Genomic DNA, 24748 nt, shown 5'->3' with positions numbered 1-24748 from the left:
CAGCTTTTCCAACAGTTTGTCACCTCCTTGAGGACGGTAGTTGTATGAACCCATCCTGGTCCTTCTCCTTGTTCATACTGATCTCAGGTCATCCTGCTGATGGTAGAGATGAGGTCAGCTGCTCTCACACCAGAATTTCAGAAAGCCATTCTGAACCTCAAATAGAATCCTCAGTTTCAGGCTATTGTCGTTTACAAATGGATACTCAATAAATTCTATGTTATGATGAATTTCCTGAGAACTGTTACTCAGATGATTTGTTTCTTTAATGTACCAGTGATATATGATTCTGAGAATTCTTTCAACGTTTAAAGTTGTTGACCTAAAACATCAGAGAAGAATTAAGATTCTTTCTTTCTATTCAATATTCTAAGAAAAGGTGTACATTTAGTTAAAGAGAATGGTAATTGGTTGATGAAGAAAGAGTACCATCCAGAGGATGTGATTTAACAAGAAAAAAAAACGATTTGTACCAAAGTACATAATAAATTGTGACCACTCTTCAACATTCTTATATGTATTTTCCCAATTTTTTTCTAGGGACTTGAATTATAATAACTTGGGGGAATTTCCTCAGGCTATTAAAGCCCTCCCCAGCCTGAAAGAGCTGTGAGTATTGCTTTGCCCTCTCTATGCCTGAATAGCCCTAGAACCATTTAATGTTCCAACAATAAGACCATAGAACATCTTTGTTCCATTATATAGACCATGATACGCTCACATACACACACATGATCATACAGTATAGATTGTGTTGGCTAACACAGACAGTTTTGATCATAGATTACTGTGTAGGGCTGGACTCGGGTGAAATAAGCCACAACTTATGGACTCTGTGTTGTAGGAACTGTGGTCTTAGTCTCACTGGGGAGGCTGACCACATAAGACAGACAGACAGACAGCAGTTTCTAGGTGGAAATAAGTGCTGAGTAGGGTAAGTAAATCACTGCAGAAAAAGACCTCATTGAGGCGTAGAGTCATTGGAAAAGGCATCACTGAAGAGAAGGAGTTTGACTAGACTTGAAAGAATGGAAATACTTGAGTAAATGAAAGAGATTAGGGAGGATTTTAGGTGCTGGATTTGTCAGGGTCAGAGATAAGAATGCATATGGCATAACGGAGATTGTGTGTCATGAGTTGATAGCTAACACTCTTAAGATGCACTGCTCAAAGACTAAATGCAGGTGATGTTGAGAGAGATTTGGGGTTAGAATACCTTATGATTCTTGTGGTCTAAAATTCTTTGAGGATGAAACAAGCTAAATGTATGTAAGGGACCTGGCAGATACTAGGTTGAGCAGTGGGTTTAAAAAGAATTAGGTATGGTCCTGAAAAAGATGAGATGGAATTAAAAATTTAATTTCCCCACATTTTTGAAGTTTTCACGTAGTTGTTATCAGCTGTATTTTATGTCCTACTGAACAGTAGTAGGTATTTGGGTTTTAACTTATTTCACAAGGGGATAAGTGTTTCAAAATATTTTTCTCCTATCTTTTTAGGTTATTTCACAGTAATTCTATTTCTGTTATCCCTGATGGAGCATTTGATGGTAATCCACTCTTAAGAACTATGTAAGTAGTTTTGAAATTTTCTTTTAATATGCCATCTTGTAAAGCAATGTCTGTATGATGCCAGACATCTGGATGAAGAATGAAAATTCAGGCTGTTAGATATATGAATTTTGTGAACATAGATTTAGTGTTGGCGTACTGGCAAACGTATGAAAACTTTGTGTTTTTCTTTTGGGTATTTTTACAGACACTTGTATGATAATCCTCTATCTTTTGTGGGGAACACAGCATTTCACAATTTATCTGATCTGCATTCCTTGTAAGTATTATAGAAATTCAAAAACAAACTTGAATGCTTACACAATTGCTTTAATGGAAAACTAGAATTTGTTATCGTAGCTCCAGAAAACAAAATCTTTTATTTTCTTTTCCTTGGGTGGAAGTCCAAAGGTCAATTCTGAAAATGTAGGATGGCTCTTATTTATATAAACACTTGGTCAAAATGATCACATTTTTGGGTACAATCAAGAGATGAAACTAATCTTCTTTTTTAGGTATAGGGGTACTGTAATTTTAAACTGCTTAAAAAATAAAATGAAAATATTATCTATGAAAATTTTTTATTTTAAATTACCTTTTCTCTCCCAATTTCTTAAAGAGTCATTCGCGGTGCAAGCATGGTGCAGCAGTTCCCCAACCTGACCGGAACTGTCCATCTGGAGAGTCTGTGAGTGTGACCTTTTGAGGAGGGGCTGTGTAAAGATAACACACAGGCCTGCTAGTGGGTTGCCAGTGCTTTTTGGTGATGATGCTGAGTTAACGTTGATTCCTAAATATTGCTTTGTGAATATCATCCGTGGAGGTTTGCATCCATAGGGTCTGAAGTCAGCCAGTGCAGGTAGAATATAACCTATTATGTGAAGAGAAGATCTGAAAAGGTCACTGAAAATAAAAGGCAATAAGTAAGTGCCAAATTAGAAGCAACGCTCTAGGAATTCAGAAGTGGAGCAGTCAACGTATACGTGAGAAAAGGCTTTATGGAAGAGGTGAAACGTTTCAACATTGGATGCTGTCAAGTTTCCCAGAGCTGAATCTTTTATTTAGAAAGACAGGATTTAGTAAAATGGGGAATCCTGAAAATGTACTCAAGTATGGCATACAGATGATCAAATATAGTTAGAATTGCTTGTTTATATTAGAATGGGGGATGATATGGAGAAATTTGGAAATCTGTTTGGATTGTAATTTTAAAATGATAAACCTTGAACACTTGGTTATGGCAAAGCTTCTCAGTGGTGGTCTGTGAACGGGCTGCAGGTGCATCTAAGACCTTAATGACTTCAGCACCCCCCCCGCCCCGAGACAGCCCTGTAGGGCCTGACATGGCTGGGGTCTTTGCCACAATGAGCGTCACCACAGTATGCCACATAAAAGTGACAATTTTCATGTGTGCCAAGACGTAAGAAAAGAAGTTGGGAAGCACTGAGCTAAGGCATTTAAACTTGACTCTTAAGGCAGTTTAGGGGTGTTGAAAATGCTGGAGGAGGCGGTGTATGGAGGGTAAGAAGAGAGACTGGGGATGGAATGGTATGGAGGCCATGGAATACTCCACTTGGATGAATGAACACATTTAACCATGAGAGTTCTGTGTCCTCAACCCATTGCTGGAGCTCCTCCACGTGGCCCACCTGAGCTCCCTCCACCCCTCTCTGCATCATTTTACCCTTGATCTGCACAGTAGCCGTAAAAATGAAGAGAAAAGGTCAGATGCTGAGACCCCCAGAAGAAGAAAGAACAAGAATTGGTGACTGACTGCAGATGGGGACATAGAAAGGGAGAGGATGAAGAGAAAAATCTCAAAACATGGAGCCAGGTTGATTGAAAGAAAAGATGCAAATAAAGTTTGGGGGCAGAATGCTAAGTTGGTTTTGAATGTTCTGGATGTGAGGATGGGGACAGAACTTGCAGGTGATTGTGGTCAGGCTGTGACTAGGGGTTAGTTTTTTTCTGTTGGTTCACATGTTGTCTGGACAGTAGTAACATCTCATGTCACAAGCTTTTCTGCATTACTATGAAAATGATGTGGGTATTAGGGTTAATTCACCTTCCCACAGGCCTAACTTTAGGGAGTGATTAGGCAGTGGGACCTACAGACAAGTCTGTATGCAAATATGTGAATATTTATTTTTCCGTATGAGGGTAGCATTTTGTTTACCATCTCAACTTGCATCATTTCTTAGATAAACAATGTTTTTCCACAGGACCTTAACAGGTACGAAGATAAGCAGCATATCCAGTAATTTGTGCCAAGAACAGAAGATGCTTCGGACTTTGTAAGTTGGGTTCCTCTTCCCTTCTCGTACCTTTCTTTTACGTACTTCACACGTGTTGAGTTTTATGTTTAATGAACTATTTTCACTAGGTTGTTTCAAGGTATAAGTATTTTGCATTTATTCCCTTCATGGAAATGAGCAGGTGGTTTAGTAGCCCCCATGGATAGGTCATGTTTACTTGAATTTGGTTTTACGGTTATGTGTATATCTTACATCTTGTGGCTTGACTTTGAACAAAGTCAGACCAAACTAGGCTCTTTCTGCATTTCTTTTCTTATCCTGACTCCTCGTCCTTATTCTGGCTGCCCTGGGGTGGGTGGAGGGGGTGGTTAGGTCTCTGTATGCTGCTCCTTCATCCATAACCTAAGTAAGAGCCCCAATCTTTCTTGGATCAGGAACCAACTAAGCATGGAGCCTTCCCAAAAAATCTCCAAGCTGCCCTGGAAATTAAAAGTAAATAAAGGATGTAAAAATGTCACAAGAACAAACAATTAAGTTACTAAGTTGTTAATAAGTATTCAGTGGAGAGAGAGAGAGCAACAAAATAAGTGACTGATTGATCAAGCAAGTAATTAAATGGTGTCACGGAGTATCAAACACGGTGATCGCCACTGAGGAAATACTGCAGTGGGATTAAGTAAGAGTTAACTAGTCCTGATTTTTTATTTAATATAAATATTTTTAAAAATGTGAGTGTGCATACCACTCCTCTTATAGCCTTTTCATTAACAACATAGAAATTATTTATGATATAAGCAATATATAGATAATTATGGTATAAATAATATAAATATAATATCTAAATATATTTTTATATTATAAACATGTAAATTTAAAAATCTACAGTGCTACCATTTGAACATAATTTTTATGTATTTTTGTACTATATTTTTCTTATTTGTGTTCTATCCTTAATGTTTTAAAATATATTTTATATTGTCTATGCTCAACATTATGTACTTGAAGTTTGCTAGTCTTAAGCCTGTTGTGTTCTATCACTGAGGTGCTCTAGAAAGCTTACAAGTCTTAGAAAATGACAGTTGCTTTTCTTGTTCAGCCGTATCTGTTTATTACAGATCTTAAACTGCTTTCAATGCTTCCAGGTACAACTCTGTTAATATTGTATTCTGATAACATAATTAATTTGTTAACTTCCATTGTTTTAAGGGACTTGTCTTACAATAATATAAAAGATCTTCCAAGCTTTAATGGCTGCCATGCTCTGGAAGAAATGTAAGTTGGTCTTTGATTTACTCTCTTTGCTGTGGTCTATTGTTAATTCATTGAGCATTTCCTACTTTAAATAAATGGCTTTCCCATTAAGAAATTAGAAATGCATGTAAGTGGGTGTTCTCTATGAATAAATGTCCAGTTGTACCAGGTGTGTTCATGCGACCAGCATTTATTAGGCACTTTTCTATGAGGCAATATGAGACACTATGGGGGGAGGGTAGTGTATACAAAAAGACATCCAACCCCAAACTGGTCCTGGCTGTTGAGGGAAAACCAGACATGGATGTCTGCTGTGCAGCTCTATAGGACAGCTCTGGTGGGAGTTGGGGAGAGGGAGGCAACCGTATCTCCGTTTTTCATCGCCTCCTTCCGCTAACCTTCCTTCCATGTTGCTTGGTATAGCTGTGTTGTCCAGGATCCTTTCTCACTGTGTTGTCTTCCTGCTCGCCCCTGAGTGGGGGTGATGAGGAGTTTAGATAGTGTTCCTTAAACTCTCAGTATAATTTTGGATAGAATACCAATTAGTCTAGCCCTTTCATTTTATAGATGAGGAGCCAGCAGTTCTCTTTCAACAGGATCAATTAATATTACTTATGAATGAATATTTAAGCTTAGAAAAAGTTTTATTAAGGAATGTTATTTTTACAAGGGAGGGTGTAGCTCAGTGGTAGAGTGCATAACTAGCATGCTCAAGGTCCTGGGTTCAATTCCCAGTACCTCTGTTAAATAAATAAATAGATAAACAAATAAATAAATAAACCTAATTATCTACCCCCATTGAAAATATTTTTATAAAGTTATTTCTCAAAAATAGAAAATGTGTTTTTCTCTTTTTTCTCTCTTTTCATTTATCTTTCATATCTTTTTTTAGTTCTTTGCAACGTAATCAGATCCACCAGATCAAGGAAGGTACTTTTCAAGGCCTGATATCTTTAAGGATTCTGTAAGTTTCTCTCTGATTATTCAAGATACATAAAATTTTTGTCAAGCTATAAATTAATATATCATTATAATTCCCATGTTAGTGGATATACTTAAAGATAGGATTTATTAAGCATAAATATTGTTTTTCAAACTTTGCCATGTGGTACTTTATAAATTATTTCCTTTTAGCATTTTTTTTTAACCTTAGCTCATTCATGAGATTGTCCATTTGTGAGTGAAAAGGTAAAATGTGTAAAGCCTGAGAAATGCATCTTGTGTGTTTTCAAGTCATGATAATGAAGTTTGTCAGTTTGTTAGGGCAGGGGGTAAGCAAACTTTAGTCCATGGGTCAGATTCAGCCTGCTTCCTGTTTCTGGAAATTGAGTTTTATTAAAACACAAACATGCCCTTTTGTTTAAGTATCATCTAAAGCTGCTTCCACCATACTACAGTGTAATCAAATTGCTGCAGTAGAGGCAATGTGACCCCCAGAGGTGAAGGGTATGCACTGCCTGGCCCTTTGCGGAAAAAGGTTGCTGACCCCTACACCGGGGTATCTGTCCTGGCAAATATAGCTAATGTGCAGCAGAAGCACTCACTTAAAAAGTGACTTGCATTCGAGTGTGTATTTGAGTGAATATAGTGGTGACAGAGACAAACCACGTCACTGCCTCCATAGAACTTCAGCGCATAAAACACAATACACTGAATTGGGGAACGATTTTTTTTAATACAAAAAAAATTTGAAAAGTTGACAGTGAAGTGATATTACATATATTAAAATCCTATTTTCTAGTGGATCCCCATTAAGAAGTTAAACACGCTCTCTACTAGAAAATATTTTACTGGTAGTTGGGTTGCTCACAGGCTAACTGTGGGTCTGGGCAGCAATGGGGAAGGGGACTGGCTCCTCGCGGCTGTCACTTCTCGGGCACTGATAAGAGACAACAGTGAAAACCCAGGGGCCTTTTCATGATTTGGAACCAAGTTCGTCGAATTTTCCTGTTATCCAGGAGATGTGTCGTGGAATGAATTGACCCCTGTCTTTACATTTCCATTAAGGCTCAGTTGTAAGTGTGACTTCAGATTATTTCTCTGTTTCATTAATTCTGTAATATCAGAAGTCCTCAGGGTGTGTTCCTGAGTATAGTATGTGGCTTTGGTGTTGATATGGTCTTTATTTCCTGCTTGGGGAAGTAGTGATATCTGAGGCCCTTCTGGAATGCTCTTGTTTGCCCATTGATTATTTGTCTTCCCTCAACGGCCTTATCACTAACCTTTGAGAAGGCAAATAACACGAAGCCTGTGTGTATTCTCAGCTTTGTCAGGTGCTGAGCTTTCCCTCACCTGGTTAATAGTACCAAAGGTTATATCGTATCATTTATATTTTTGAACTGGTACCAGAATGATAAGGTGGAGAAAATTCACAACTGTTTTGAAACAGATACCAACTAGAATGACTGCTACCTGGACCACATTCCAAGAAATAGATTGTTGTGAAGGGGAGGCATTCAGCATAAACATAAAAAATGTTGTTGAGCAAGATTAAAGACCTCTGTTATCTTAATCAGGGTTATTGTGACTATAGCAGACTCTAATGCCTTGTCAAAGTAACTGTGTTTTGGGTTTATTGGAAAAGAGTAATAGTTTCTTTCTATAATTGCAGGGATCTGAGTCGAAATCTGATCCATGAAATTCACGACAGAGCTTTCGCCAAGCTTGGGTCAATAACTAACCTGTAAGTTGACGGGTTTAGGCTAGCAGTATCATGAAGGCAGGGAAGAGTCTGCAGTAACTTGTGTTTTAGCATTACCCTGTCAAAAAATCTTTTTTTCTCTTTAGTGTTCCCTTGTATAAATGCTAACCTGCTATGATGTAGTGACAGCTTCTCAGAGGGTATCCGCACACCTAAACTTCATCTTAGTGCTCTAGTCTTTCTGATGTTAACACACGTACAGATGTTTTTGTGTGATTTGTGTCTTAGGAATTAATTTGAAATCTCATTCACGTTTTAGAGATGTAAGTTTCAATGAATTAACGTCATTTCCAACGGAAGGCCTAAACGGGCTGAATCAGCTGAAACTTGTGGGCAACTTCAAGCTGAAAGAAGCCTTAGCAGCAAAAGACTTTGTTAATCTCAGGTGTGTTTTTGCTTATTCTTCTTTTCTGTGGAAGTTTTGGTAGGCCTCCAAATTACAGTGTGTCCTGGGTGCTTTTGCTGTGGTTCCCAGATTTTCTGAGAGGCTATCATTGAAGAGTATTTTCAATCTCTATCCTCACAAATTTTGGGAAAAAAATAGAACAGGAGCATTATTGCATAGGTTTGGAGAACATGCATTTCAGACCTGGATGCTGTTAGAGAGATAATACAACTCTTCATCGGAACGGTTTTGTATATACAGAGGGATTTGTCACTTGTAACAAGATGGCGGAAATGACACGTGAACCTTCAGAAAACTGATACAATGTTATGGGACTTAATAGAGACATTAGAGTTGGGGGGTTCTCATTAGAGAAAGTAGAGAGAGGGCTTGGGAATATTATTGTGGGGGAAGAGAAAAAATATTTTCATTATACGTATGTAAACAAATTCACTTAATGGTGTAAAGTCACAAGTGACCTGGGACATTAATTTTAAATGAAACTATCAGTTTCATATGATAAACTGGGTGTGGTTAATTCATTTATAAAAGGAGTCTGATAAGATTTTACTTTAAATTGCACTACTTCCATTACATTTTGAATATGGCCTAATTTAGATTCAGTGTTTAAAAGTGTACTTTATATAAATGGAGAAACTCATGGTGTCATTTGATACCAAAGCATTTTTTTTTTCAGATGAGGAAACTGAGTCCAGACAGGATAGTGACCAGCTCAAAGTATTTTCTTTTTACAAAAGAAAAGCATGTCTGTGAAGTTGGTATTCAGTGTAGATTTTGCAATTTTTTTCTAGGTCTTTATCTGTACCATATGCTTATCAGTGCTGTGCATTTTGGGGTTGTGACTCTTACACACATTCAAACACAGGAGATAACAGCCTCCAAGACCACAGTGTGGCAAAGGATAAAGGCAAGTGCATGAACTTTTAAATTTAAAATAGAACACTCTTTACAGCATTAATCAAAGTCTTTATTATTGTAAACGGTTTGTAAAGGAGCAATATGAAATCTGAAAAATGGCTTCCGTGTGCTGTGTACCTGACATCTTTTATGTGATATTAAGCCTCTTGCAAGCTGAACTTAAATGTATGACATGTACAAGAGGAAAGACTGCAGGAAAATCCGGTTCTTTCGAATTGCACGAAGCTTGAATTAAACACAGTTTGTGTTACACATTCAGGTCCCGCTGATGTAGCAGGGGTCACAAGCAGCGCTGCAAATGAGGAACACAGTCAAATCATTATCCACTGTACACCCTCGACAGGTAAGCCCCACACGTTTGGCTGCAGTTTCTCACTTTAAACAAACATTAGGCAAGTACGTCTAAAACTTCCGGGGATAGATAATGATTTCTGTAACAGGAGGGGGATGAGCTGGTTTCATAAGGCCTGACTCCAAGTGTGGTCTGTATACAGGCACTTAAGCATCTCTTGCAAAATCTCAGGCCCAGATCCAGTGACTCAGATCTTTGTGTTAACAAGCTCCCCAGAGGAGGGTTGTGCACATTAAGGATGGAGAAGCTCCTTCTTCATGCAACTTTAACCCTAGGTCTAGTTCTGGAAGTTACTGGTCTATAAGGATGTTTAGTGTTACCCACCTGCCCTCTTTTTTTTTTTTAATGCAACCTTGCCTTTCCTTTTATTTCTATTTTATTTCATTGAACTTTATTAGACTTGGGAAAGTTACTAAACTGACACCGCCTATTTGGTTGTGACTGTGATGTTGTCTTCTACCTAATCTATCAGCGAAGCTGGATTTGGAATTTTACTGGTAAAGAAGCATTTAAATAGTGGCTAAATTGTGTGCTATGAGGTAGATTCCTTCTTTAATATAATCACACAGGATGATCTGGGAACTTCTTATTGGGGGGTGGCTTGACCTGAATATGCAGAGATTCCATTTCTTCCACACTGAATTTAAACCTCGGGGGTCAACCAGGGGGAAAGCTGGTCTGAGCTCATCTCCCCAGGCTGCAATGGGAGTGAACTGCAGGCCTGCCTCCTCACTCTACTCAGCTGTAGTAACACAGAGGCCCCTGTGCTGACTCAGAAGCAGGAAGCGGAGGAGAGCAGGAACCTTCTGTTGGAACTGGAGGAGGCAGCAGGTTTCCAAAGACAGGCTGGGTGGGGCCGACCTCCCAGGCTTTTGAGGGAACGTAACTCCACCCACTAGTCAAACACTTTCCAAAGGGAGGTGGCCCGTCCTCCCAGGTCAGATGAGCTGTTCCTTGTTCCTTGCAGAAGGATGAGTTCAGATACTGAGATAAAGGTGAAAGCTTCCTTTTAACACTTCCCTGGGGTGGGGGGGAGGATAAAAAAATTAATTAGAAAAAATTTTTTAAGTTTCTCGAGTCAGATCGATATAAATGGTACAAAGCTGGGTAGTTAGGTCTGTGAATATCTCAGTGACTAAGATGCCTACAGTAGGTATCAAACTTCAGGACAATCCACAAAGATAAATCAGAATGTGTCTTTTAGGCATTGTAATACATAGTTTTCTTGTGCTTTGTAGACAAAATTTTGTTTTTCTTTACTAACTTTTAAATAAGACAGTTGCCATTTGGGACATAACTAGCATGCCGAAGTCAGTTACTAGAATGTATAACTCAGCTACTAAATTAGTCCTTGCAATCCTAGTTGAAGTTATGCAGGGTTTTATTGGACATGGCTTTATATGACTAGTTAACTTCAATGTGGTTTAGTTCTCACTGTACTATCTTACTGAATGACCTTTGTCAGGTCAACCAGACACTTTGAAATCTCAGTTTCTCTGGATGAAAAATGGGGATAATTATACCTGTCTTAACCTGCTTCATCAGATTGCTTTTGAAAGCAATAAGAAATGTGTAAAAAATTTGTGTATTATACATACATATAATACATAATTATTGTAAAGTCTATTAGGACTAGGAAGGAAGAAGAAAAGGATTTAACATTTATTGAAGTCCAGCTAAGTACCCAGTAGCCCGTTTGAGTGCCTTATGTATGTCGTTTTACTTACACTACACAACTCTATGAAATAGGTGTTATTATCCACAAGTGAGACAATGAAATTTGTAGAGGTTCAAGTTGCCCTCTCAAGCAAGAGCAGAAAGTTATGAACCCTAAACCCAAACCCTGGTCTATCTGATTCCAAGTCTCCAGTATGTGAGGTCCCTTTCCTGTATTAGACATGGTGCTATGCATATTAACTTAGGTATAAGAGAAAGTGAAATTTTTCTTTTAAATATCACGGTATGGCTTTGCCAAATAGTAAAAGAAATGAAATAAATAGATATTGAAATATGATCTTAAAATAAATTTTAAAAATAGCCTAGTTCAGTTACAAAAATGTCTAAGAGATGGCAGTCTTTTAAATTTGGTTTACTTCAGTTTGGTAGCAGATTAATTATTCCAGATTCACTATCTTTTAAGTTTCTCGCTCCAGCCATACCGTACAGAATATGGTCTTTTCTAAATTGCCTTTTATTTCTCTCTCTCTCTCTCTCTCTCTCTCTCTTTCGTTTTAGGTGCTTTTAAGCCCTGTGAGTATTTACTGGGAAGTTGGATGATCCGTCTTACCGTGTGGTTCATTTTCCTGGTGGCGTTGTTTTTCAACCTGCTCGTCATTTTCACAACATTTGCATCGTGCACATCCCTGTCTTCCTCCAAACTGTTCATAGGCCTCATATCTGTGTCTAACCTATTCATGGGAGCCTATACGGGCATCTTAACTTTTCTGGATGCCGTGTCCTGGGGCCGATTTGCAGAATTTGGTATTTGGTGGGAGATCGGCAGCGGCTGCAAAATAGCCGGGTTTCTTGCCGTTTTCTCCTCAGAAAGTGCCATATTTTTATTAATGTTAGCAGCGGTCGAAAGAAGCTTATCTGCGAAAGATATGATGAAAAATGGGAAGAGCCGCCACCTCAGGCAGTTCCGGGTAGCTGCGCTCTTCGCCTTCCTGGGCGCCGCGGTGGCAGGCTGTTTCCCACTCCTCCATGGCGGGGAGTATTCGGCCTCCCCCCTGTGCTTGCCTTTTCCCACGGGAGAGACGCCGTCCTTAGGCTTCACCGTCACCTTAGTGCTGTTGAACTCGCTGGCATTCTTATTAATGGCCATTATCTACACTAAACTCTACTGCAACCTGGAGAAAGAAGACCTGTCCGAGAACTCCCACTCCAGCACGATTAAGCACGTTGCCTGGCTCATCTTCACCAACTGCATCTTCTTCTGCCCGGTAGCTTTTTTCTCCTTTGCGCCCCTGATCACGGCCATCTCCATCAGCCCCGAAATAATGAAGTCTGTTACTCTGATATTTTTCCCACTGCCTGCCTGCCTGAATCCAGTCCTATATGTTTTCTTCAACCCAAAGTTTAAAGAAGACTGGAAGTTACTGAAGCGACACATGACCAGGAAAAGCGGGTCCGTGTCCATCTCCATCGGCAGCCAAGCCGGCTGCGTGGAGCAGGACTTCTACTACGACTGCGGCATGTACTCGCACTTGCAGGGTCACCTGACCGTGTGTGACTGCTGCGAGTCATTTCTCCTGACAAAGCCCGCGTCCTGCAAACACTTAATAAAATCGCACAGCTGTCCCGCCTTGGCAGTGGGTTCTTGCCAAAGACCGGACGGCTACTGGTCCGACTGCGGCACGCAGTCCGCCCACTCCGACTATGCGGATGAAGAAGATTCCTTTGTCTCGGACAGTTCGGACCAGGTGCAGGCCTGTGGGCGAGCCTGCTTCTACCAGAGTCGAGGGTTCCCCTTGGTGCGCTATGCTTACAATCTACCAAGAGTGAAAGACTGAATCGATGTCTTTGTGACTGTTTCCCCCATGAACCGAAACCACAGTGTTGATAGCATGAACCCTAGTCTGACCCTTCATCTGAGAAGCACCTCTGTGATCACTGCCTGGTGTCACTTAGAAGAGGAAGGTGGCAGTTTGTTTCTTAAACCAGACCTTTTCAAAGAACAAGTGCCTAAACTATCAACTGATGAAAAACACAGTGTCCAAGCAATGGGTAGTCTATTTGAAACAAATTTATAACTTGAAAAAGATTTTATGTATATCACAGCAATATAACGTTAGGTTTTTCTGATCCATAAGAAGCAAATTTATACCTATTTCTGAATTAAGCACGATAAAGAACAGCTGTTAATATTTTTTTAAGAATATTTTAAATGGTGATTTTTGCATAACTGAAGAAAAAGTCTTGCTAATTTTACCTAATGTTTCATCATTAATCTCAGGACAACTTACTGCAGGGCCAAAAAAAGGGATTGTCTCCCAGGTAAGACTCTGAGAGTGTATGTAGGCATTACCTTCTTGCATTTCCTATTTCCATCTTTGGCATAATAGAATCATCAAGTTTAAGAGATTTATAACACCTAAAACCTGAAGATGTTTTTAAAACAATATTAACAACTGTTAAGATTTTTAAAAGAGTAGACGAATACATTTGTTTTCAGTCATTATACATTGCTTTGTTTTGATCACAGTAATTTTTTCTTCAGTGTTTTGTGATCATACTACCAGGAAAAAGTAAAGGGCTAATTGCTTGGGTGGGTTTAGTAGATTTGGCGAAACTACTAACGTGGGATTTTAATAGCATCAGAGGGATTTGATCGTGTAATGTTCTCATTGATAAAACACTTCCTAGTATCATTGGCTCTACCAGTACCTTCCAGTTTTGTTGGTACATTAGCTACCTATAGATTGAATTATACTGAAAGTAAACTGTGGCAAATGGTTTCATTCAGTTGGAAGAAATTGGGTCCTTAGGACACAAAGCACTTACATTGATTTCTTAGCGAGCTGGATTCTCCTGAACCTAAGCTATGGCGTGGAAGCTTCCATACGTTTTTTTCCACTGACTGTGATTTACAAGAGCCTGTGCAACAGCTCGGAAACTGTGTTCTTGTGAGACAAAATAGATACTACGTCACTAAGAAAAGAAAAAGGAACAAAACTTAGGCCTTTGTTTTTAAAAATTAAAAATTCTTACTTGATTCTCATCTATGGACTTTTGACTTGTCATGACGTGGAGTCTTAAAGTTATAAAAGTTCAGTATGTTTTTTTTTGAACAACGTGCTAAATCAGTAGCAAACCCACTGCCATATTAGTTATTCAGGATATACTAAAAACCATTAAGCTAGATTGCAGTTTAATAATTAAACTGTATATAATGTGCATATAATGAATTTTTATCTTATGTAAATTATTTTTAGAACACAAGTTGGGAAATGTGGCTTCTGTTCATTTCGTTTAATTAAAGCTACCTCCGAAACGATAGTGGCTGCCAGTAGCAGAATGTTAAATTGTGGTTTATATACTTTTTGCATTGTAAATAGTCTTGGTTGTACATTGTCAGTGTAATAAAAACAGAATCTTTGTATATCAAAATCATGTAGTTTGTATAAAATGTGGGAAGGATTTATTTACAGTGCGTTGTAATTTTGTAAGGCCAACTATTCACAAGTTTTTTAAACTGCTACCATGTTTGTATATTTACACATCTGATAAATATTAAATCGTAACTTGGTAAAAAAAAATCTAGCTAAAAGTTTTTTTTCCAAAAGTCATGTTACTGAAAACTTTCATTGCATTCATTTAAAAAATAGAATAGCAGGTATCTAAAAGATGTGGTAAACTGTGCTATGCATATGGTAGGAAATACAATATTGTATGCAGTGTCTTGAATTATTAAAGTTTCTGGAAAGCAATCTATTTGCCTTAATTTATAACTAGGTATATTAATGAATTTGCTTAGTGTTTAAGTAAGTAAATTAAAGTGTTTTTAAGAGTATTAGAAGAAATGTTGGGAGAACACTTTGCTGAAATTTAGAAGTGAGGTTGTTTTCTATCTTAAGTCTGAACCATACTCATGGAAAACAAATTGTGAAATTTAAGATAATACCATCAATTAGATCTTATTTAAAAGCAAATGATTAAAAAACTGGCATGATTCCAAAGGCAGTCTATTGCCCGAATGCAGTAGTCCTCCCTTTCTTCCCTTATCTGGGGTTTCACTTTCCATGGTCTTAGTTACCCATGGTCAGCCGCAGTCTGAAAATACTGAAGGGAAAATTCTGTAAATAAACAACTCATTAAGTTTTAAATTGCACACCCTTTGAGTATTGTGATGAAACCTTAAGCTGTTCTACTCCAAAATGACTCATCCTTTTGTGTAGTGTATCCTGCCTGTTAGTCACCTAGTAGCTGTCTGTGACTCTCTACTTCAGTGCTTGTGTTCAAGTAACCCTTATTTTACTTAATAAAGGCCCCAAAGCGTGAGAATAATGATGCTGGCAATTCGGATATCCCCTTACTGTGCCTAATTTATAAATTAAACTGTATAGGAAGAAAACGTTATACATAGGATTCAGTACTGTCTGCAGTTTCCGCTGGGGGTCTTGGAACATATCCCCCGTGGATAAGAATGTACTACTGTGCTTACAAGTAACTCAATATTCACAGTCATCAAGCCTTCATTTTACAGATGGGAAAACAGAGGGCCTAATGAATTTTAAGTCAATACCTGGCACACGAAGCAAATTAGAACTCAAACCAGCACCCAGTTCCTCTCAATTTGAGACATTTTTTTGTTTTTGTTTGTTTTAAACTTCAGTGTATTTCTGGAATTCCCATCACAAAAAGCAGAATAGTATAATCACCTGTCCTCCCATCCCTTCGGCCCTCACTGCTCATATCCATCATCCAACTTTGGCAGTGCTCAACAGCACATGGCAAATCTTGTTTCATCTTCATCCCATTCACTGTCCCTCTCTGATCCCTCTGCTCCTTGGATTATTTTGAAGCAAATCTAAGACATGTTTCATCTGAAAATAATTCAATATGTCTAGGGATAAATTGTTTTTAAGTTGTAAAGTATACCGCTGTAGGACTCACTGGTAATGGTGTTATTTTTGTAACCAAGTCAGAGATTTTCAAGCAAAGGTCACTCTTCGCTTACACAAGGTTACAAAGCCAGCCAAAAATATAAATTATTCCAAATAAACCATAAAAGTGAAAATAAATGAGTAGTAAGAAGAGAAGTTACGAAGTTAATACCCTGAAGCTTAAGGGGAGAGGCCCTCTTTTGAGCCTATTTACACGTTTTATATAATCCTACCAAACTTGATTATGGTTTCTTAGTCCCAGTAATGAAAAGGCACTGGAAAAAAGACGACCACAGGACTTGATTATGTTCAAGCACCAGCACCAGTGCCGTGTGGTTCTTCATAGCTCCAGGGTTGCTCCAGCGTAACGCAGTAGTTGGTCATGAAGATGACTCTGAGGCATCTAGGAAAGGGCATAATTTGTTTAAAACATTTTAGATTCCCACAGCAAGGGGTTACAGTGGAAAAATTTTGGAGTTTAAATGACACAAGTTACCACTTACCATTTTCTCTTCAGTCCTCTGCTAGAAGCTTTAGAGTTAATGAGGTACTATGACTGGGAGATAGATTATTTCCCTATTTTACAGAGGAGGAAGTCAGGACTTGGAAAGGCCAAACATCTTGTTTAAGGAAATCTAGTGAATAAGAGGAAAACCACTGATTCAAATCCAGGTCCCTTTCATACTAAAACTGTACTTTTTCCTACTATGCTTCAGTAATGTTGGGTGATGTCTGTTGGGAATAGCTTCTCAGGTTTAGCCCCTTCCTTATGAAGCCCTAAATTGTTCCAGGACCTTCTGACTCTGTTCTTATTGATTCTAGAGAAGCTCTCCTATAAAGGTTTTAACCAGATATGCCAATACTGAATAACAGGGATAGAGGATGAAAACTCAAGTAACTTTTACTCCTCCATCAATTTTATTACTCAGTTAAATTGCTCCAATGTCCGTCCATGCTCATTGTTTTCACTGAAAATTTTAACAAAATTTACCTTCTATTTAAATAGTTTTAACTTCATCTTATTTTATTAACTATAGCTTTTTGCCTTTTGAATTGCCCGTGGTTACTATTATTTCTACCGTATCTAATTCTTCCGTGTCAAATTTTGCAGATCTAAATTTCATCAAAGATTTTGTACCACTCTTTCGTCAATAACACCTTTTATGTGCTGTTTTAGCCATTGTCAGTGTTCATTTTGTGATACTTCCACTAGCGATATGCATTATGAGCTGGACAAAGCCCATTTATTTACAAGAGTTTAGTTTTGTCAGCACGAACAAAGCAACCAGCTTTATTGCCTATCATCTCTCTGTTACTACATCCCCAACCCCTAAGAGGACAGGGCTTTCAAGGTCCCACAAAATGTTTTTATCCCTCATAAAAGGCACATCATAGAATATTAAAATGGTATGACTCTTCAGCACAAAATGAGGAACTTGTAACGGCAAGACTTTTATATTATAAACGTGCTTAGCATATTCTAGTGAACTAGAGGCTTCAGAGAGGCCCCAATATTCACATGCACAAACGAGTTCCTTTAAGACGCCAGGCTGACGAGGTGCTACCAAAAACAATGAAAGACTGTACCGAAAGTGCATTCTTGGATATTCTTGTAAACGTGGATCAAGTTCGCGCCTCCACTCCTAAAATACCGCCGTGCGTGTGTCCCTGCGCTGAGAGAACTCACTACCGATCCTTGTAACCCTGACCTTGTAATGATATGGGGGTAGTTTTGGCTTCTGCCTCTTTCCTCCTCAAAGCATCTGCCTTATTCAGTGACAGCACACTTCCTGTACCAATGAACTGCTACACCACAGCAAACGTGGGACGGGGCCTCCAAGCTGTCAGCCGGGAGCCAGACCTCGTCCGTGAGCAGGGCGCGGGGTTAAGTCACAGGCAGCCGCGCGGGCCCAGGCCGTGTAGGAGGGAGGGCAGGCGGAGAGAGGCCGCGGCGCAGGAAGCCACGCTCCGCAGACTCGGACAAAGCCCCGGCGGCCTCCATGCGTCGCCATGGCAACGCGGGGTCCGCGCCCGCCCGGATTGGCCGGGCCGGCGCGCGCGGGGCCTGCTGGGAGAGCACGTCCCCCGCCGCCGCTCCGCCGGTTTGAACTTGGCGGGCCCGATGTGGGCGGCGGGGCGGTGGGGGGCTCCTCTGCCCCTTCCCGACACCCGGTTCCTTGGCCAGTGCAGGTCCAGGTTTCGGCCCTCCTCGGGCTCCTTCTCCGTCCTTATGACGGGCGCCCCGGGGCAGGCGTTGGAGGCGGTGGAGGTGTGCTCGCTGTCGCCGCCGCTGAGCTGCAGCAATTCCACCCTGTCGCTGTTGTCTCCCCTCGGCCACCGGAGCTTCCCGTTTGACGACGACGATGGTGACGGGGACGAAGAGGAAGATGTGGACGAAGATGCTCAGGACTCAGAGGCCAAGGTGGAGAGCCTGAGAGGAATGGAGTTACAGGGGTGCGCCAGGTAAACCCCGCGGCCTCCGGCCTATGCAGCCCCTCTCAAGAATCCTCAGACCCTTCTGAGTACCTTCCTCTGGTGGCCAAACGCCCTTCTGTCTTCTCTCAAGGGCTGCGCAGGCACCTGCATGCACAGGTGCTGCTCCTTTTGGCACATAGAGACCTGGGCCGATTCTTGAGCAGGACCACAGATTTTTCCGTCGTTCTTAATCCTATTTTCCTGAGAATGTGATGATTGCTATAGTCTCACTCGCCACAGAAACACACAGTCTTAAATACAAAATTTTGCTACATTTTCAGGAGTTTTGTGAGTACTCAGAAATCAGATTGTGGACACTAGAACTCTTGTCCAAACCTTAACACCAAAATGTGGTTTACTGCACCTTAGTAATACCTGTAGCTATTTTGAAAAAAATCTGATTGCCAGTGAAGTAGGTTGCAGTAAGCAGTATAGCTTTTATGTTGTAAATAAGGAGATGAAGCAGAGAGGTTAGCAACGTCAATTTTGGCACCCAGAGAGAATGTTCTAAGAATCAAAGAGTCTTAGAATCAAAGGGATTATTAAAGTCATCTTGTTTATGTCTACAATTGTTCATTCAGCAAACATTTGTGCCACATACTAGTCTAGATACTGGGGCCCACAAACAAGATAGACACAGGGTCTACTCTCATGGAATTAAAGCCTAGATCAAGCTGCTCATTTTACAGGTAACAAAACTGTGGCTCAGTTTACAAATAAAAAGTTGAATTCAAAGGCATATGCCTCGTTATTAGCAGAGCTGGGCCTAGTACCAAAGAATACTGATGAAGTTTTCTCTTCCCTATGCTATATGCCTGTTGTTGGGTATATATAGGAGCTTAGGGCCTATCCCTGCAGGAATATATTTTTTTGAGGTAGGCTTAGTAATACAGGTCCACTCTGGGGTAGACTCGTATATCATCTTCAGAAAGCATTTACAGGTTTCTGACTGTCAAGTTGCACAAGGTACGATACAGGAAATCTAAGGCATACAGACAAGAGAAACCATGCTATGGGTTTGTGTATGTATGAGCACCCAGAGGGAGTGAATGGAATATGGAACCATTTGAAGTGACTCATATACACAGTTACAGCAGTGAATCTCTTAAGAGGAGTAAACAGTAAGTACATTGGTAGGAATGGAGATCAGTAATAGTATCCAAGCAAACCACTTGTCCACAGTGGTTGTAGCAGCAAGAAACAGTTTTAGGAGACCATTTCCATGTGGGCCCTTGTATAGATTCTTCAGGACTGAGTTGGTCCCAAAGATTTTAAAAATAAATTTTAAGGCTTTGGAAAATACCTTCTGAAGCTAATCAGCGGGACTAAGCAATGTAGACACAGTTTAGCCACCAAAGTAATGGTGGCCATCGACACTACAGCTCAGCCACTGAGACCTTGCAGTAGCTTCCAAGAGCCAAACCCTGACCAAATGGAGCTCACCATGAGAGAAGCCAGTCCTATTTATGTCAAATCTTAGCCACAGCCCCAGTGAGCTGTTAACACCCCAGGGCTATAGCTGCCTTCCTTATCACACTTCATTCCCTGTCAGTCAAAGCAATAGGTAGGATGTGGTCTGGGAAGAATGCAGGAGTCGTCAGGCCTGTGTGTGGCAAGTGTCAGATGCTGGTGAATCAATGCCTGTTTCCCGCTTCCTAGAGAACAGATAGACGGGGTGACTGTTTTCTAATGCTTCAGAAAACCTAGCACTTCTTTTCAGGAAAGTGTTTAGAATGTTTCCTCATTCCTCCTCTTTACCTCTGATTTTTAGTTGGTGCCCTAGACAGTTCTGGGGTGATGGGATGAGGATAGCAGGCAGCCGAGTCACAGTCCAGCCGTAGTTCTGGGCAGTGAGCATCCTCTCGTGGACCAGGGCATGTACATAGAGCTGTGTGGGATTTTATGCCTTTTTTTCCATCCTCACCTGCCACAGGGATATGCCTGGCAAAATTAAGAGGGTAAGTTTTTGGGGGGATAGACTCAGGCACCAGCTGCATGTGACAGAGATGAGCTCCGGGGCTTTTAGGTGTATAACGCCAAGCTTGGAGGATGCATTGGCCTTCAAGTGCTTTGGACGGGACTGAGATGAAGCTTACAGGTGACTTCAGACAAGATAATAAGTATTTTCCTGGAGTCTTTTATAATGTGCATTGGGCTGACTACTTATTCAGCTTTATCCTGGTTTCTATATCACTCTATCCGTTAGGAAACCTGAGCCTAAACATGTTGGCCATAAACATCTGCTTATCAAGCCTCTCTTGATTATGGGTGGAGCTGCAGGATATGTGCCACACATTTTGAATATATTCGTTAAAAGTGATACAGCAAGAAATTTAATATTTAAAGTATAATTTTAAAAAAATGATCTCACAGATTTCCTCTTTTCAACAAACATTTCTTAGGAGCTGACTATATTCCAGACCCTAAGCTAGACTCTTGAAATGAAAATATGAGTTAAGACATGTCTTCTGTCTGCAAGGAATGCATGGCCTCTGGCAGAGATGGACAAGTGACAGAAAGCCCAGGGCACTTAGTCCAGATTTTTTGCAGAGTTTCAATGTGAGGCAATAAAGATTAATGCCTGAGTTGAATCTTAAAAGGGAGAGTAGGAATTGGCTATACCCCTCCTAGCACTAGTGAACGACACATTCCAAATGCTTACTGAGAGCCCAGAACTGAACTTAGCCCTTCATGCAACAGTACCTGTGAGGTGGCCGCTACTGTTTCCTCCATTTTACAGATTAGAAATGGAGGCTTAGGAAACAGCAGGTAGAGATTCACCCCAAATGTCTTACTCCCTAATCTAAGCTCTTTGGCCGTGTGTGGAGGTGGAAGGAATTTCTGAGTTTTAGGCAGAGCTGCATGGCACGCTCATCAGCCTGCCTCACTTCAGCCAGGCTGAAATGTGGAGTCCGGATCAGCTGTTGGGGGAAGAAGAGGCTGGAAGATAGGCAGGGCCAACTCAAGGGTGTCAGGCTGTGGAGTTTGGACTTCATCTTGAGGGCAGAGGAGCCACGGAGGAACTTTGACATGGGGAGGATGCATTTGGAGGATGAATCAGGCAACTGGAGAATGGTTTGAAGTGGTAGGAGAAAGGGGGTTATGTCCAGGAAGTGGTTGTAGGGTTGGAGAAAAGGAGAATGGCTGGAGACAACTAAAAGAAGTAGGTTGGACATGACAAGGTGATTATATGGGTGTGTGGGGAGGGGTACCAGATGTGGACGAGGAGCAGGAGTCAGAAATCTGGGTTTCTGGCTTGGCTGACTGGCTGGATGTTGGTACTCTTCATCAAGGTAGGATCATAAGAGAAGGAGTAAGATTTTTCTTGGTGGGGAGGGTAGCTGGTGGTGGTAAAAGATGATTAGACTTGTTTTGGGCTGATTGTGATATTTAAGTGGAGCGATCGGGACGGAAATGAAAGTTTGGAGTTCAGGAGAGGGATCTAGCCTGGAGTGACTGATTCGGGCATCACTAGCACCTGGTGATAGTTGGAGCCATGAGAGCAGTTGAGGGTGTTTGGTAAAACTGAGAAGGAAAGATGTATGTAAGAAATAAACAGTACATCAACAGTGTCCCTTCCCCACTAGAATACAAATTCCATAAGGACGTGGGTGAATGAAGAAATAGTGGCAGAAAAAGACAAGTGAACAGAAGCTATGAGCTGGAAAAAGTTGTGCATAGCTGTGGGCGAGGCAGTTGGTTGCCTGAAGCAGGAACGTTAAAGAGACAGAGAGGGGCTGAGTCTCTAATAACCTGATCTTTAGAGCTGCCTTGGGTCCTGAACAACCCTTCTTTCCATGGGTGCTCATAGTTCTGCTTTTCCTGAGTTTTATGAGGCTTGTGTGTCTGGTCAAGGCCCTGTAGTCTTTATGTCTGTGTGTACTCCTAGTATTTCCCCTCCCCTCCTTTCTTTAGCTTGAGTGAGCAGCTGCTTTCCATGTACACAGAAGAGACAGACTGACAGAGGTGCATGGTGCAGGTGGGGACTGTGGTAGGAGATAACCCAGCTGTGCGGGGAGAACTGGCAAAACGGAGTCCACCAGAACATTAAAGAAGACAAGGGCCATCTATTTTTTTTTGTACCTTTTAATTTCAAAATAATTTCAAACTTACCAGAAAAGTTGAGAGAATAAAGAACTTTTGTTCACTCTTCACCCCGAATCCCTCATTGTGGCCACATTGGCTTTATCCTCTCTATGGATAGACACATTCTTTCCTTTGTGAACTATTTAAGGAAGGAAAAGGGAAAAAGTCTGCTCCAAGATCTGACTAGGATCATGTGTTTAATTAGTTGTCCAAGTACAAGATTTTTAAGAATAAAAAATTGTCATTCAGACAGGTGCCCTGGATGTGGTAACCCACATGCCAGTAGATTTTTAAATAATATGATTTTAGAAGATGCAGGAATTCAGAGACAGTCTGAAGGATAAAACTGATGGAAATATTGGACTTCCTGTTCATGATTTTTCAAGTGTATATTTATATATAATTAATTCATGTATATTTATATGTAAAATATTAAAATATATTAATATTTATATTTATATTTTTTACATATAAATATACATGAATTCATTCACAGTACTGTAAATGTATCATGGAATTTGGCTTTTATTGTACAGCTCAGTGATTTTCACTGTTAACCCAAAGAGTTTTGAGTACAAACGCTATCATATCCTCTCTTTTGTAATAGTGCATTTGAATCCGAAGATAACCAAGAAGAACAGAAACAGGTGCTCTTACCAGAAAGCAGCCTGACGCCATGGGAAGTATGGTTTGTTGGCAAAGAAAAAGTAGAACGTGACCGTCTGCAACAGAAGGCCCTGGAGGTAAAACTAGTCTTCCTGTTTAATCCACGAGCTCACAAAGTGGAGCTGCTGTCGAAATTAAAATGTTCATGTTATTATACCAGAAATTGACACAACATTGAAAACTGACTATACTTCAATAAAAACAAAACAAAACAAAACAAAACGTTCATGTTATTCCTCAAAACAAAGTTTTTGCATTACTTTGTATCAGTTTGCTATATCAATTTTAATAATTTATTGTAGAAATAGTATATGTTAATTATAAGAACACCTGGAAAGCACAGCTAAGCATAATTAGGAAAATTAAAAACTCTAATCCCATCCCCTGAAGATAACCATTTTTAATATTATCTCATGCAGCCTTCCAAATGTTCGTCTTCATAAATTTTTAAAAATGTACATATATGTCCTTATGTAGACACATAGACACATACAGTGGAGTGTCACCATATGTACATTTAACAAAAGTAAATTCCCCTGCATACACTTGGTAAAACTTTTAAGAGAGAAGAGAAACAAAAATTGAAATAGAGACAGGAAATCTACCCCCTTTTCACTCAGAACACGTGCCGTAGGGTGAGTTTGTGCTGGGAGATGGGAATCCGCTGGGCTTTCATGGGTTTTCGGTTTCTCTGTGCCCGCTGCCTCGCTCGTGGACATTTGTGTATTTGTGATTCTCTCTGAACTCTCACTCTCCAAACTCAAAAAACAGTTTGAGATACATTTTCACAATAATCTCTTATTCTTTGAATTCATACTGTTTGCTGTTTACAACCTAGCAACCAAATAGGTTTGGATACTTTGGCATCCTCCAGTATGCAGACTCACTGTCTGAAGTGAGTCTGCCTTCCCAAACAGAACCCACGTAGATTTGAGTGGTGAGGGGTACGTTGTTTTTAATGAACAAGGTCACTGTTTTGTAACCTGCTTTTCTCTGCATATTACATTATTAATATATTTCTATATCACTAAATATTTTTACATCATCATTTAAAAATGACTGGCTAAGATTACTAAAATATATTTAAAATATGTTAAATATATAATAGACTATAGTTAACTATTTCACTATTGTTGGATATTTCAGTTTAATCTGTTAGTATCCCTGTTGCCATAAAAGTCCTTGGAACTAAAGCTTGACTCTCCGTGATCTTCCTTGGAATAAATTTTCCATTTCAGTTTTTTTTTAATTTTTTTTTTAATTATAGTCAGTTTACAATGCTGTGTCAATTTCTGGTGTACAGCATAAAGTTTCAGTCATACATATATTCGTTTTCATATTCCTTTTTGTTATAGGTTACTATAAAACATTGAATATAATTCCCCATGCTATACAGTAGAAACTTGTTGTTTATCTATTTTATGTATAGTAGTAGTTAGTATCTGCAAATCTCCAACTCTCAATTTATCCCTTCCCACCCCGT

At 39.9% G+C, this 24748-nt stretch overlaps 2 protein-coding genes and 1 long non-coding RNA gene across 4 annotated transcripts in view; 2 read left to right on the top strand and 1 right to left on the bottom strand.

The window, feature by feature from the left end:
• Nucleotides 1–14862, top strand: part of LGR4 (leucine rich repeat containing G protein-coupled receptor 4) — a 93069-nt gene extending 78207 nt beyond the window's left edge. The window contains exons 7-18 of the mRNA XM_032488383.1: nucleotides 541–609; nucleotides 1500–1571; nucleotides 1759–1830; nucleotides 2170–2238; nucleotides 3773–3844; nucleotides 5012–5077; nucleotides 5949–6020; nucleotides 7668–7739; nucleotides 8017–8142; nucleotides 8955–9070; nucleotides 9341–9424; nucleotides 11669–14862. Of these exons, the coding sequence (XP_032344274.1) occupies nucleotides 541–609; nucleotides 1500–1571; nucleotides 1759–1830; nucleotides 2170–2238; nucleotides 3773–3844; nucleotides 5012–5077; nucleotides 5949–6020; nucleotides 7668–7739; nucleotides 8017–8142; nucleotides 8955–9070; nucleotides 9341–9424; nucleotides 11669–12945 (2167 nt within the window). The 3' untranslated portion in view covers nucleotides 12946–14862. The remainder of the gene's footprint in view (nucleotides 1–540; nucleotides 610–1499; nucleotides 1572–1758; nucleotides 1831–2169; nucleotides 2239–3772; nucleotides 3845–5011; nucleotides 5078–5948; nucleotides 6021–7667; nucleotides 7740–8016; nucleotides 8143–8954; nucleotides 9071–9340; nucleotides 9425–11668) is intronic.
• A 267-nt stretch (nucleotides 14863–15129) lies between these two features.
• Nucleotides 15130–17737, bottom strand: LOC116666332. Its single transcript, XR_004323120.1, has 3 exons — nucleotides 17626–17737; nucleotides 16542–16673; nucleotides 15130–16441 (listed from the first exon to the last, which is right to left on the bottom strand). It is a non-coding gene; the product is annotated as an uncharacterized LOC116666332 (long non-coding RNA).
• The window catches only part of CCDC34 (coiled-coil domain containing 34), a 26117-nt gene continuing 19093 nt past the window's right edge, over nucleotides 17725–24748 (top strand). Inside the window, exons 1-2 of one of the 2 annotated variants that reach the window (XM_006195085.3) lie at nucleotides 17725–18501; nucleotides 23207–23342. In XM_006195085.3, coding sequence (XP_006195147.2) covers nucleotides 17759–18501; nucleotides 23207–23342 — 879 coding nt within the window. In that variant the 5' untranslated portion in view covers nucleotides 17725–17758. The remainder of the gene's footprint in view (nucleotides 18502–23206; nucleotides 23343–24748) is intronic. The other variant, XM_014568078.2, reaches the window with a different exon arrangement.

This window comes from Camelus ferus, chromosome 10, assembly GCF_009834535.1.
Source record: "Camelus ferus isolate YT-003-E chromosome 10, BCGSAC_Cfer_1.0, whole genome shotgun sequence".
Classification (NCBI taxonomy): Eukaryota; Metazoa; Chordata; class Mammalia; order Artiodactyla; family Camelidae; genus Camelus; species Camelus ferus.
This window is presented reverse-complemented; position numbering and strand designations above follow the sequence as displayed.